The 13,880-nt window shown below is 41.0% G+C and overlaps 1 protein-coding gene across 2 annotated transcripts in view; it reads left to right on the forward strand.

Annotated features, from left to right (window-relative positions):
- The window catches only part of GOSR1 (golgi SNAP receptor complex member 1), a 31,804-nt gene extending 23,073 nt beyond the window's left edge, over positions 1–8,731 (forward strand). For both annotated transcript variants that reach the window (XM_066979436.1, XM_066979437.1), the window contains exons 8-9: positions 5,562–5,644; positions 6,934–8,731. In XM_066979436.1, the coding sequence (XP_066835537.1) occupies positions 5,562–5,644; positions 6,934–7,058 (208 nt within the window). In that variant the 3' untranslated portion in view covers positions 7,059–8,731. The remainder of the gene's footprint in view (positions 1–5,561; positions 5,645–6,933) is intronic.
- Positions 8,732–13,880: the final 5,149 nt, after the last annotated feature.

Here is a 13,880-nt window from a genome sequence, read left to right on the forward strand (position 1 = left end):
ATGTGTATATATGGCTGCTGTGTGGGGTAAAAATACCCAACAGCTTAAACATTTGTCTAGGTAAAAACATTTGGCCTTCCAAGTCAAGCAGCTTTAAAAGTGTAGCTTGCGTGTTGGACTGGTTTGAATTCGATAATGGCTGGAAATGTTTATTACTGTGTACTTTATCATGCCAGTGAAAACTGCAGACTCTTTTTGAAGACAAATGTGGTTGCTTACATACCTACAGCACTACTGAACATTCAAGGACAAACTAGAAATGTAAGTGAAATTTTGGGGAAAGACAGCTACTAGCGGAGAAATTTGAGATACCCCTTGCAAATTCACGGGAGAGATGGATGGCTCTTTGTGGTTGTGACCTCCAGGCTTACCCAGAAGAGATTCCTCCAGCATGGCAGCAGTCATTAATGCTGTATTTGAGCAGCGCTTTAGTATTAAATTTAGAGGGCAGAATACCATCTGGTTTTAGGAACTTGGTTTACACCCATCTCTGGTAGTTCAATCCAGTGCCGCACTGAGAATAGTTCATGCTATTTCCAAGTGAATTGTTAAGTCGGGGTCATCTTGGAATCACCTGACGCTGATGCAGATGGTCTGAATTTATACACAGGCTGGTTTTGGATCACAGGAGAGAAACCGAAATATGTGAAGAAGGGAAATTCGGATTTTTTTTCTTGTTTGAGACCTGTCTATGCATTACAAATGCTCTTGAGCATGTAGGTAAGCTGCAGGTCTGCCTCGTCACACTGTTCACAGCGGTGAACTAGTGGAAAAAAGTTGTCTGTTTACACACTTAGATATAAATTAAATCAGCAGGATAAACTAAAACAGAAAGCTCGAGATGTACAATAAAAAATGATTTTATCTTCCATATTGCATTTGTAAATGGAGGTTAACATTGGAAGTGCTGTCGTGAGTACAGGGCACGGGGATATGTTTTAAGTAGTTGGGTTACAATTGGAGTTTTTATTTTTCTGCAACGTTTCCATTCTTGTAACATGGACTAGCAGAAATGTATTGTGATTGGTAATCATCAGTTAAGAAGAAATAAGGAACCAAACCTTTCCTGTGGACTGAGGAGCTTGGGAGAACTGAAGGATCAGAATCCATTATCACTTTCCAGGAATGCCTCGATAAGGGATCATCATTATGTTGAAAAAAACTGTGCCTTTAAACCTTGTTTCTGTGTGTTGTACTACTGAATAATTTAGCATAGTTGGATCTTCCACAGGTAGGAAATAGATAATAGATTCCAGTAAGAAGGATATAATCTGTTGTTGTAAATGTTACGTAGAAGTTTCAAATTATTTATTTTTTTAAAAAGAAAATTGTTCTGGGAGTAACTGTTGTTACTGTATCAAGCTACTAAAAGGGACCAATACTGAGCAGAGAAGATGATTCATTTTTTTATATATAAAAAAAAAATTGTCGGTAAACAAATGGTAACAGTGAGTTAATGAGCGTGTGTTAGGGATGGGAAGGGAAGCGAAACTGTTTAATGAAGGATATGAGGAAGCCTCAATACTCAAGACTGTACGAGACCGGTCAGAGGACTAGCTCCGACGAGCCGTGTGTTTTCCTCTTGATTGTGCTTAAATTTAATAGCCTCAGGTTCACAATTATAAAGGCTTAGTAGGTAAACCAGCTAATGTTCTGAGTAATCAAGTTATACATGAAGAACAGTGCTTTCTACTTGAATTTTGATTTCTGAATAGCTGGTATCCAGTAAAATTCTTGTTTGTGGACATCGCAAAGACCATATGACAGTAAAACTTTAAAATGGCAACCATTACCTTTATTTTTCTTCAAAGCACATCGATAAGACCTACCCCATTGCGCTAACATTTTCAAAATCCTGAGGGGGGAAAAAAAGGGTTCCAATCTTGTCATCCATAAACTTAAACGGTTACATTGTGCCTTTTTATAAGAAATGGACAGTTTCGCTCATCAGATACTAAAGCTCGAACCCTGTATTCCATCATAATCTGTAAGAACCATTTCCAAAGGCATGCTGGAGGTGTCTCAGGAACACTTTATATCCTGGCAGTCACCTCGTATTTTCACTTCTGTAAATTAATGGATGCCTTAATGAGTCTTTGGATGCATCTTATGAAAACACGTGGCTTAATTCAGGAGTGCATTGAGAGATGATGTATTAAAATTTCATTTGGACAAGTATCAAGCCGGTGTGGAGGCATAAGATAAGAAGCTGTAGGTTACTGAGCAAGCTGTCCTGTGTACAGCTACCAAGTCTTTTTTTCCAGCTCAGTGCCTAGTAATTCCAAATTCACTGAGTGCTTTTCTCAATAGCAAGTTCAGGGTTTTTGTGAGTTTGTTTTTTACTTTAGGAAACTAAAAGACCCATATGCTGAGTTGTAAATATGTAATCTGTCAAATGCTGTATCTTCTCACATAAGATACAATTTGATATACTTACTGTTCTAATTTTGTAGCCCCTTTTTTCAGCCCTAGATCGTGACTGCTTTTCTGTATTGATCTACAGCTGTTATTCTTTGTTGAGAATTTCTGTTGGCACCTTCTCTTGCTTGCTGTTCTTTGTACTCTCATGCACTGTTGGTAGAGGCAGTGAGCAATGCTGTTTTTTATTCCTCCTGTTACCTAATTTTCACTTTCTCTTCCTGTAATCTTGTCCTAAAAAGGACAAATTTTGTCCTAAAAAGGTCTCCTGTGTAATCAAATCAGTTGCATTCATGGGTCAGGTGAGTTGGTGTATCCCCAACACCAAGCACACACAACTTGCTGTGTGCAACTACTTACACGGTCTAAGAGGAGAAGCTTTGCAGGCTTTCTTCGGTTCTTTTTGTGAAAATGAAGGGTTTTGGTTAGCTGATTGTGGCAAGCTCTGTCTGAACGCCAAGGAGGCAGCTGCAAGCCCTGTTGCTTCCAGTTAGCCCCGAGTTCCATTTTCGCTTTCTGCTGAATTGGTACTTCGAAAGTATAAAGGAAAAAAATGCAAAAATACAAAATGCTGTGGGTTTTTCTCAGTTATGCACAGAAGTTTCCACTGTGTTGTTTGTTTTTACTGAATCTAAAACTTCGCACTTAAAATGTTAAATCTGTTCTCATAGAGCTGCTGATTCGAAATGTTAATTTTTTGCCTGCATGTTTTCAAACTGTTTATTCTCTTTATGAATGATAAACTCCCAGATCCTCCTGAGGGTTCAGGTTCACCTGAATGCTAATGTAACCTTAAAATAATAGATCGATCTGCCTCGTCAATGCACGTTACTCTGTTCACAAGGCCTCACGATACAGACTTTTGGGGAGAGTCTTTTTATGTTTGTCTGGCACACGATATGAAGGCTGACAGTAGTATGTCGGGCTACTTGGGATGGAGCAGGCAGATTGAATGGAAGGGAGCCCAAACGAACTTACAGCTCCAGAAATCCTTTAGGGCTCATTGATCTGGGCTCTTTTCTTAAGATGTCTGTGAATTGTGATGCTGACTTTTTGCTACAGGTTTGAAGGGACAATTGTTAGCTTGGCTCTGCTGGGTTTTGCCAGCTATTTTTACATTGTTGGCTGTAGTGTCCTAGTGGAGAAGCCAGTGCTACGTCAGGTGGTCCGGAGCCGCTCATTTCAGATGTTTTGTTCAGACAGAAACCTGCAGTGAAATACATCAAGTGGTCATCGTTATAAAAATGTGAGGAATGCCAATACTGTGTTAAATAAGTGCAGAAATAGTCTGTGTGCGTGCCTCTTCCTACCAGATGTACCTGGGAAGATGCACCAAGATGTGGAAGGGTGCTTTGTTACCTCCTGGTACCGAAATGCCACGTCAGCCACAGTATGTTAGTATCCAAACAAATGGTGTTTCAGCACTACAACTGTTAGGAAAAGATAAGTCCAAAGCCTTGAAACCCACATGAATTTGGTACAAAATGGTGATTGGGAGTCAGATGTGTGGAGCAAGTGCATTCGGACAGTTCAGCAGTTAATATCGCTAGGTGTGATTTTTGTACCGTGCTTGGGTACAGACACCGAGCGTGAGCAAGCATAAAATGCTCTTGAAGGTTTGGATATCCAATTTGGTAGAAGATGTGTTCTCCTATCCATTCATTTTCCTGGGAGATGACGGCTTTAGTTCCCTTTTCTCATGGTTCTCTCTGTGGTGGTGTTGTTCCACTTAACTTTTGTTCTCCCAGAACCCTTTCCCTCCATATTTAAGGCTTAGAAACTTCTCCTAGCACTTCTTTTAATCATTGTTATTCATGTAAGTATAGTCAATAGCAATATAGGTGTCATTTTCCGAGTTTTTATCCAGCAATGTTGTATTTATGCCCTCCTTTGTGTCTTTCTGAAATGCTGCCAGCCGAGGAGAGCAGTATTTCTCCTGCTGTTCCTTCTTAAGCACTGCGTCTCCAGAGCCTAAAGTCTTATATATTGTTTTTCTATATGTGAATGAGGCTGTTTGTCAAGGCAAAGCTACTGCATTCAGAGTAGCTACGTGAAATACTACCTGGGGCTATATAGTAATAGCATACCCTTTTGATTTTCATTGCATAGCTGTTGGTTTTATGGGTTGAAGAGAAACTTAAAAAAAAAAAAAAAAAAAAAAAAAAGCTGACTATTTGTTTAAAATGTTCATTTAAATATCTTATTTAAATAAAATAAAGCACAGTTTGAAATGGGAAACTTTATTCACCTGTGTTGTGTTCTTATATTTGGATAAAGTACGTACAGCTGGACCGTGTATTATTAAAGAAGCAGAGTATGAAAAATGGTATTCCCATGTATGACATTCTTAATTAGGACCAAAGTTCAAAAACGTGTTTTATCTGTGCTATGATAGAAGTATCATTTGATACGATCATTATACACCAGCTTTGTTAACTCCAGCTTGTGGAAAACAGTGAAGTTGGGCTTGCTGGGACACGAATACAGGAGAATCCAGGCTTTGCCCTCTTACCTGGAGAGAGGACAGGATTAATCCTGAGTCAAACAAAGTAAACCCCAACACTTCATTGTGTTTAAAGGTCTTCAAAGACCCGGTGACTGTGTTCAGAAGCCTTTTGTGTAAAGCTCTGTGAGCTGTGTTCTCAAACTGCCCTTCCATCTCCTCTCGACCAGCACATTCCCTTTATAAATTGATTTTTAATAGTGAAGCAGCTCTTATTTGCCTAATACTTCTATAGTAATTTTATCTTGATGGCAGAAAAGAATTTTAATATGCCCTCTAGAGTGAAAGTAAGCCTGGTGCTTTTCTGATTAAACAAAATTCTGAACTTTAAACCTTAGGCTGGAAGACTACTGTTAGGTGTGCTTGTAATGGAACATCCCTTTTGTTGGGGGCTGGGAGGAGATGTCCCAAAAAGCCCGCCTCTTTCAAGAAATCGGTGTTTTCAATTGTTAATGGCTTATGTACAAAGAGAAATCATTTAAGTGTAAAAGATAGAGATTAATGGAAAAAAATGGTGTTTCATTCATATTGCTTCACCTCATTCATTGTTCGCTAAAGAAGTGCTCCCTGCTCGCTTTCCTGTTGTAGCTGCAGATTATTCTTAGCACCAGCGACTTGATCCACTCTTTTCTTTCTCCAGCATCGCCATGGCAACTAAAGAAAATATGACTTCGCAGAGAGGGATGTTGAAGTCAATACAAAGCAAGATGAATACCTTGGCTAGTATCCTTTCTTAAAAAAATTGTACTGCCGGAGCATAAGAAGAGGTACAGTAACATTTTTTTCAGCACATCATTTAGGGATCAAAATGCTTTGCAATGCTAATGGCTGTATAGCCCACAGTGGTCTTGTCACCAGTGACAAATAGGCTTTTTTCCCCAGTGTCACTTTCTTAATCTAAGCGAAGTATCTTAATGATGAATGTGGTGAACAAGTTGGTTTTGCTTAACTTTGAACACTGTATGTAGATCGGTATCTTTAATTTTCACACAGAGATCTGCAGCAGCATTTAATGGCCTTCCCCACTATATATCTTCTTAAAAGTGTAATATCTTGCTTTTTTTGCTTTCAAGATCATCCAGAGCTAAAACTTGGCATAGATTGCTGCTAGTTACAGTTTACAGGCGAGTACTCATGACCTGACAGTCTTGCAGATGTTAAGATTTTGGTTCCTCAGTTTCTCTCCATACTTCGTGCTTGTGGCTAAAAGAATGTGCCGGGTTGTCAAGTCATGCACGTTTGTCATTCTCCCCCTTGCTCCTTCCTTTCTGTCAGAAGGGCCCAAGGAACAGCATTAGTGTCATCTGATTAGACAGATTACATCCTGAAGAGATGTATCTTGGTGAGCCATAAATTTCATTACAGTTTTTAGCAACTGGCAAGAACAAAAAAAAATTCAATAAGCTTTGGCCTTAAAGGATTCTTGGTTCCAAAGACATGAAACTCTGAAACTGATTATCTTGCTGGCTGTTGTATTTCTGTACATGAAAAGATAGATTTGCATTATTATGATTTTACAGTAGGAGGAGTTTTTTGTGCTATACAGGGAACAGTGCGTATTCATGCAACGTGCATGCTTTTCTCAGTCAAATGCCTTTGGTTGTTCCCTTCACTAGTAACTGTTAAGTTTCATTTTTTTTAACTTTCATTAAATATCACAGATGTTATATATAGTTGCTCCATTTTTTTCATTCTTGTTCAAGCATTATTAAAAGTAACAGCCTCATATTGGAGGTTATATCAAGCACTGGTAATTTAGGTGATCAAATACTAAATTCTATGTAAATGTGAACTCTGAGCTGCTCTGTCACCTCTCTTCTCTGATTAGCGAAGTACAGTTGAAATCCTGCTAACTATCATTAAGTTTTTGTTTTTAATTGCATTTGCTTTCTCCAGCTTGGGAGTAGTTCTGCATCATTTCTTGCAGTGTTGCTCACTTCCACATGCAGAATTTGCGGCTTGTTAATAAAAATGCTGGCTTTTGATATGACCTTGACTCAGCCTCCTTAAAGATCGGTTTCCAGCAGTGAACAGCCTGATTCAGAGGATCAACCTTCGGAAACGACGAGATTCTTTCATCTTGGGTGGCGTCATTGGCATCTGTACCATCCTACTGCTGCTCTACGCTTTTCATTGATGGATGTGCCCCCGTGGACTCTGCTAAACTCATCACCACCATCCCTCCCCTCCAGTCAAGGAAAAGTGAGTGGGGGAAGAGACAGACTTGGAACAGCCTGCTCTTTGTGGCTGGGAGTATCAGCATGATGTCTAAAGTTTAGGATGGTAGACTGCGACACTGGTTTTGGGTTGAAGCTGCAGTGTTACTCCTTCCCTGCCATACATCTTCCTTTGGTTAAATTAGATGGTCTTTTCTTTTTTTTTTTTTTTTCTTTAATTCCCTGTTTCACTGCAAGGTAAGTAAACATGGGACTCTTAACAAAAACCGGTGGAACAGCTGCTGCGCTCAGTGGTGCTGGGGAGGTCTGTTGTTGGCTGGTAGGTGGAAAAAGAGTGTTAGGCATCCCTGGGCTGGAAGCTGCAGGAAGCCTGCTTCCCCGCTGGGCCAAGCGCAGTACTGAACACTTTTGCCCTATGAGAAGAATATTGCAGCTTTAAGCCATCAGGTTGCTCTACTACTAAATACATGTTCTGTAATTCTTTTTAACTCATGGCTGAGATACTAGTTATTTCTGCGTTATTTGTGCTGTGAAAACTGTGCTTCACGCAAATTCCTCAAAGAAAAAAAAAAGGATTGTTCAGTTCACTTTTTGCACAGAATATGAATAAACCACCCTCTGAGGAACATTTATAGGTTTTTTTTTTTTTGTGGCTTTAAAGGGACTAACAAGTCCCCTTTTGTAAAAAGGGAGCACAGTGTCCTAGCAGCTGTTTACCATAGTGTTCAGTCATCTGAAACGTGACCAAACATGAATTCACCTGAAAGCAGACTTTTGGGTGTAAATACTTGGATTTTGGATGACATCATAAAGGTCTTTATAAAGACATGATTGAAAAGCCTATATTGTAATTTACATAAAGTTATTCTAATAGCATTAATATTTTTACACTGTAAGTAGGATATAATCTAAACTGTCAATTGGAAATTAAAATTATGATGGTTATAGCTGAGGCAATTGTATCTAAGTGCAAAAGTTTGGGACATGCCTCCTCATAGTAAAGAGCTGAATGTATGAATAGTGAACCAAGTTTCATTTACCATTATCTGGGGGGAAGTTTTTTTTTTTCTTGTCCAGACATGGAACATGAACCCTGTTGTGTTTGTGTCAATAAACAAAACCGATGTCAGGAATGGCTTTGATATTGCAGATTCACAAGTTATGGATTTTTTCTGCTCTCTCAATGGCTCTTTTTCCATCTGTCATATCGTAACCCACTAAATAGAAACTGAGGCACTGAAATCTCTTTCTAAGAACTTGATTAACTCTTTTTGCAGTGAATTTACAGTGCTTCTAACTGGTTTCACGTATGCCATTACCCACAAATGCCAGGTAGTCTCTGGGTTCTCTTCTGGGACAGAGTCTAGCGGGACAGTCGCAGTATTTTTACTGCTTTTTATAGTGTCTGTGAAGTACCTGTTGGAGGGATTAGAGACTTGTGCCTGTCTAGTGTGCAAAACCTAATGTTTGTATGGATTTGAAGGCTTATTTGCAGAATAGTAACTTTGTGCTATAAAGTCTGCAAGGACTTCTAATCAGTCATCTTGTCATTTGGGATTCAAAAGCGTTTGAAATGAATACATGTAAAACGGTGGGGCTCGTATTTTAAATAAAGGGTGATTTATTTGGATGATCTGGGAATGTTCCTGGTTTGAAATAAAGTGTTCATTAAAGGGGTTTGTGGAAAACCTTGATGGATAAAGGAAATTTTATTAATGAATCTGTGTGTTGGGAGATCAAACTTCATTTCCCCCAATGCTTTTTCTTTGATTCCACCCCCACAGGACCCTGATCAGCAGTTGTCCTTCTGTTTAGGATTTGTAGGATTTGATCGCTATATAGTTGGCAGTATAAGATCTGCAGTATCGTAAATAAATTCATTTACTTAATCTTAAAACCAGTCTTTTTTACTGGACTTAATTGATTATTTGGTGCATATATTTAATCTTATTGTGTGATAAAGCTGCTATGGAAAATGTGTAGATTATAATAAATATGTAAACATGATTGATTTTTCATGTCATGAAGATGTTATGGAGGAACTGATATTTTAGTACAAAATAATAGAAATATGGTGAATTATCTCTGATAAAGCTTTACTGGAAGTGGTTTCAGTATTTACAACCCCTGTATGGTTTTTATTTATGTTGGTTTTGCATTGGAAAATACATTTAATTAATCTTGTAATCTCCCTTTCATTATCTTCTCCTCTAGCTATGTGAGCGGGCATTTTGCATTGCTCTCTGAAGTGATGTGCTTGCATATAGCCGAAGGGGAAGGACTTGCTAATTCTCCTGAATAATTCTCCTGAATGTCTCTGATAACATGAACCTGTAGGTGGGACAATGGACTGTTAAAAGGAAAACAGAGGGTTGTACATTTAATCTCAAATTCCAAAATACAGGGTTGTGTGTCTCCTATTGCTAGATATGTTCTCTAAGTTTTTTCTTCAGTATAGTTCCTCTTGCTCTAAGGAAGAAAAAGTCCTTAAGGAATTCTCATTTCTGCAGTTCCTGGCAAAGTTGCAATTTTGAAATTCATCCAAGCAGAATTGTGCTGGGAAAATTGTTAGTAAGCCATAGAAATGAAGTGCGTAAATCCACATTTCTGCAGGGCACATCGTTTCCTTCCCCTCTCCTTTTTAAATTTCTTCTTTATTCTTGCCAGTACACAAGCACCAACTTTAAACCTGTCCAACAGCCCTTTGGGTAAGCATTAGAACACAAGGGATCCTTCTGATCCCCCAAATGGACACGCATATTATTAGGCTTTTTTTGTATGTGTTTCTCTGATCTTTATGCTCCAGTTGCTTGAGCAGAGATGGCGGGGGACTGCACCAGGTGTTGCACATTCAAGTGGTGAGCTTTTGGGTGGCCACAACTCAGAGCACAGCTGAAGCTTATCCTTGCCCCTCCCTAGAGGCTGTGCAAGCAAGGCTGGAGGTGGAGGCAGGGCTTTGCCAGCCTGGAAGGGACCTGGGACCAAGCAAGGTGGTGCTTCTCCTAGGGTGAGTTTGCCCTTCTTTGGGGAGGCACATTTTTATAAATCAATTCTGAGTTTGTCAGCTTTTGGATATCAAGGTGTGCTATAAATTTGTACTGGATTCATCACACTAATCAACTAGACTTTTTTGTTTGTAGCTTTTAAAGTCATTTCTTTTGGAAGGCCTTAAGATCACTGTGAGAAGAAAGAGGCAGTTCCTTGCTGGGTATCGAAAATGAATGAGCAAAAGTAGGAGGTTTTTTAGGTGATGTGAAAGTTTCAGATAAGTTTGTCAACTGCTTGTCCTCAAGGTCTGCACTCTCAGAGGAACTGTGTTCCTGAAGCTCCCCCCAAACTGCTACGCAGGGAGTGGAGGCTGGTCCGCCACTTCTGGTTGTGAAACTCAATCAGGATTGTTTTAGTTCCCTAAACCTAGCAGCTTGTTTCCCAAGATCACTTAATGCATGATCTTTTCTTAGATTTTTTTCCCCCAAAACTTTCATTTGAAACAGGAAGAAGTAACAGCTATACCACTTTTGAAGGACGAAATAATTCTTAAACTCCTAATAACAGTACTAGATTATGCAATCCTTCAGAGCAGCGGTCCTATTTAGCAATGTAAAAGGTGTCTACAATGAAAGACAAAAGACATACTGAGACAAAACTGAGCCATATTCCAGGTGAAATCCTCTTGGTGCCCATATCTGATGTGCTGACTGGATATTTGAAACCAGTGTGATGCTTTCAGCTCTGAATATGTAAGTGGTTGTTGGTGTGTCTGCTACAGAGTGAGGAAAGCGGTTGAAATCAACACTCAAGATAACAAAAAGCACACACAACTTTCTCACAAAACATCCCAATGCAGACTTTTGTAAATTAGTTTCTGATCACACTTTCTGATTTTTTTCTGCTTTTCATATAGCTACTTGAAACTTACTTTATTGTATCTGTAATTATTTTTTTCACCTATTGTGCATTCTCTGTATATATTTAAAAAGCTTTGATATGTAATTTAATAATAAATTAGAATTCTAAGCAAGGTGCTTGGTTCTTTCCCTGTGACGATCTTTGCCTACTCAACCTTCCGTGAAGATGCAGAGAAGATTTGGTAACTCATCTCTCCAGTTTGGGATTGTCACTGAATGTACACGAGTTTGTCCTCCTTTTTGTACCAACTACCAGATGTGTAGGAGCATTTCCTGACCCAGGTGCTCGGTTTGGTGGGACCTGTTCATCCTTCCTGCGTGTTCTTGGAGCCCCCTTCTCACCTTCTGTTTCAGGCATCCATGTTGGCAGGGTTTGAATGTAATAAGTTACTTTGTTTTGTAGTGCTTTGGCAGATGGAAACAAGGATGGTTTTCTTTAAAGGTAAGCTTTAAGAAGGTTTCTGTATGCCCTTAGTATGGGACATAAATTCCTAAATGCACAACAAAACTGATGTTGTGAAGCTGTTGGGGTGTTCCCCGTCCCTGTTTTTAACACACTTCTCTGGGCTTTGATACCTTTTTTCCCCCTCCTCTCACAACACAAACCCCAAAATAAGCCAGTACTTCGAACGCAGACCAAGCAGTTGTAAGAACTCACAACGAAGTTGTCACAGCGTGCAATTAGCCAGCACTGCTGCGCTCTGGACAGCCTCCGTCCCTGGGTGTTCAAACCAGGCCATGGCATGCCCAAAGAACTGGAAAGGGTTCCTCCACTTGTTGGTATTTCATGTTTCTGTAACTGGTTGCTGCATCTTGCAACGTCACTCAGATTTATTTTCTCAAATGAGAAAGTCTGGGTGGTGGTTTGATACCTGTCCATCTGCGTAAGAGCTGGTCATTAGCTTCCTCTCAGCGCTGTTGTGCTGTGCCTGTAATGCTGCTTTAAAGAGAAATTTGTGTGTCCTTAATGTGCCTACTAAATATTCAGGAATGACCATATCCTTTCTCAAGGGAAGGTTTAGGCTGGATGTTCCAAGCTGGAGAACTAACTTCAGAAACCGCTTTGCAAACGGAGAGGCGGCTCTGCCTTCCGACAGCGGGCAGCGCAGTTCGTTCCTCCAGCAGCGGCGCTGGTAATAAGTGGTGCATAAAATTCCATCTTCGCTTGGATTAGAAAGTAAATTATTAATGGAGCTGAATCCTGTTTTCCAACTCCCCGTACAGTCAATAATTCATAGTGGCACAAGCGTAAGATTTATATTTTTAACCATCCACCTCCCAGAGTACCATTGTTTGTGTTGCAAACTGTTGTCCTTCCTGACAACCTCGGGCTCTTCGTGCATTATGGATCAGCTCTGCTCTGCCCCTTTGGTCCTGGTGCGATTCCCCGAGCAGATTTCCTGCTGAGAGGGAGCCGAGCAAGCCATGAGATATTCATAAGGAGAGACGGGAGTGGCTTTGTTTTATCTGTGTGGCTGAACGCGGGAGATGTGCTGCTGTGTGGACTGGAGATTTTCTGTTGAAACATTCAAAACTCAACGTTTACCAAATGTTCCCTTATCCAGAACAGGGGGCTTCAGGCACAGAGACTGCTTGCAGTGTCTGGGATGTGCTCGTTGAACACTGAAGCCTTCATCTCGCCCTTCTGCAGGCTGTTTGAGACTTCCACACCTGTGTGCTGGCGCTCATCTCCTCCTTTGTGTCTTCCTGTCACTGCCGCCCTCCTTGGTCTTTGTTCCTAACGGGACCCTGAGGCTTTGCTAACCCGCTTCTGGCAGCACTACGAGTATAGCAGGTGGAAAGCTCTGGCTGTGATCAGTCCCTCTGCCTTTGAAGCAGCATTTGCAGTTCCCTCATTGTGTATTATTTTCCTGTTGTCTTTCCACTTTCACGCCCTGTGAATTCTCTGCCAGTGGTGTGATTTTAAGAAGTCTTCTCTGATTGACTCCTTTCAGGTCTTTGCATCTTGTGATGCTTTTTCCACTCTGCTGCCCTTCAGATCCTCCTCCCTTGCTTGCTGGGTGTTTGGCTTCAACTCAACATTTCAAACACATGAATTTGCTTTTGGTCTCATCATTTTCATCTCTTAAAAATGTATCCTTACTTTGAAGTCCAGAGAGGCTGTCCCAAAGCTACTTGAAGCTTATCGATCAAAACCACACCTGGAGCTCTGTCTGAAGCCTCACGGATGATACCCACCTCGGTGCGCAAGCACAGCGTGCTCTGTCCTCAGTGCTGCCATCAGGTTGACCACTGCCTTCAGATGTTTTGTTTCTTTTCTTATCTTCCTTGCCCATACCCATCTGTCTGGTGCAAGGTTAGTGGGAGAGGGGACAGTGTTCTTCATCTTTTGTCTTTCTAAAGATACATGGAAAAACCTGGTGGCTCCTCGCTGCTGGCTGCAAACCCAAATCCCATTTAGCTGCCAGCTGTATTGTGGAAATTGATGGTGTTACTGGTACGTGTGCCTGGGTCAGTCTGTTACAGACCTGTCGGGCTGTGGACCTGTGCTGAGCTGGCTTCTCTCGGGGTGAAATGCTGCTGAAACATCACATTTTTGAGGGAGCCTTTTCTTGGAGCTCTGCAGGGTGCTCAGGAACATTGCAGGTAGAAAAAGGCATCGGGGACACGGTGATGGGGTGTTCCTGGCGGGTCCCACTGCTGCCACACAAACACTCACTACGTTAGTGAGGAACAGGACTGTGAAAGGGCTTTGTTGCTACTGGAGGCTGGTGATGACCAAGCGATGGAGCTGGGCCGTGGCAGAGGCCTGGAGCTGCCGGGCTGAGGCCTGGGCTGGGCCCGGCCTCCCCTCGAGGCCGGGTGGCGCCAGGCAGGTCGGGCACAGAACGGGGCAGGCCTGGATATTTCCCC

Source organism: Anser cygnoides, chromosome 18, assembly GCF_040182565.1.
Source record: "Anser cygnoides isolate HZ-2024a breed goose chromosome 18, Taihu_goose_T2T_genome, whole genome shotgun sequence".
Taxonomy (NCBI): domain Eukaryota; kingdom Metazoa; phylum Chordata; class Aves; order Anseriformes; family Anatidae; genus Anser; species Anser cygnoides.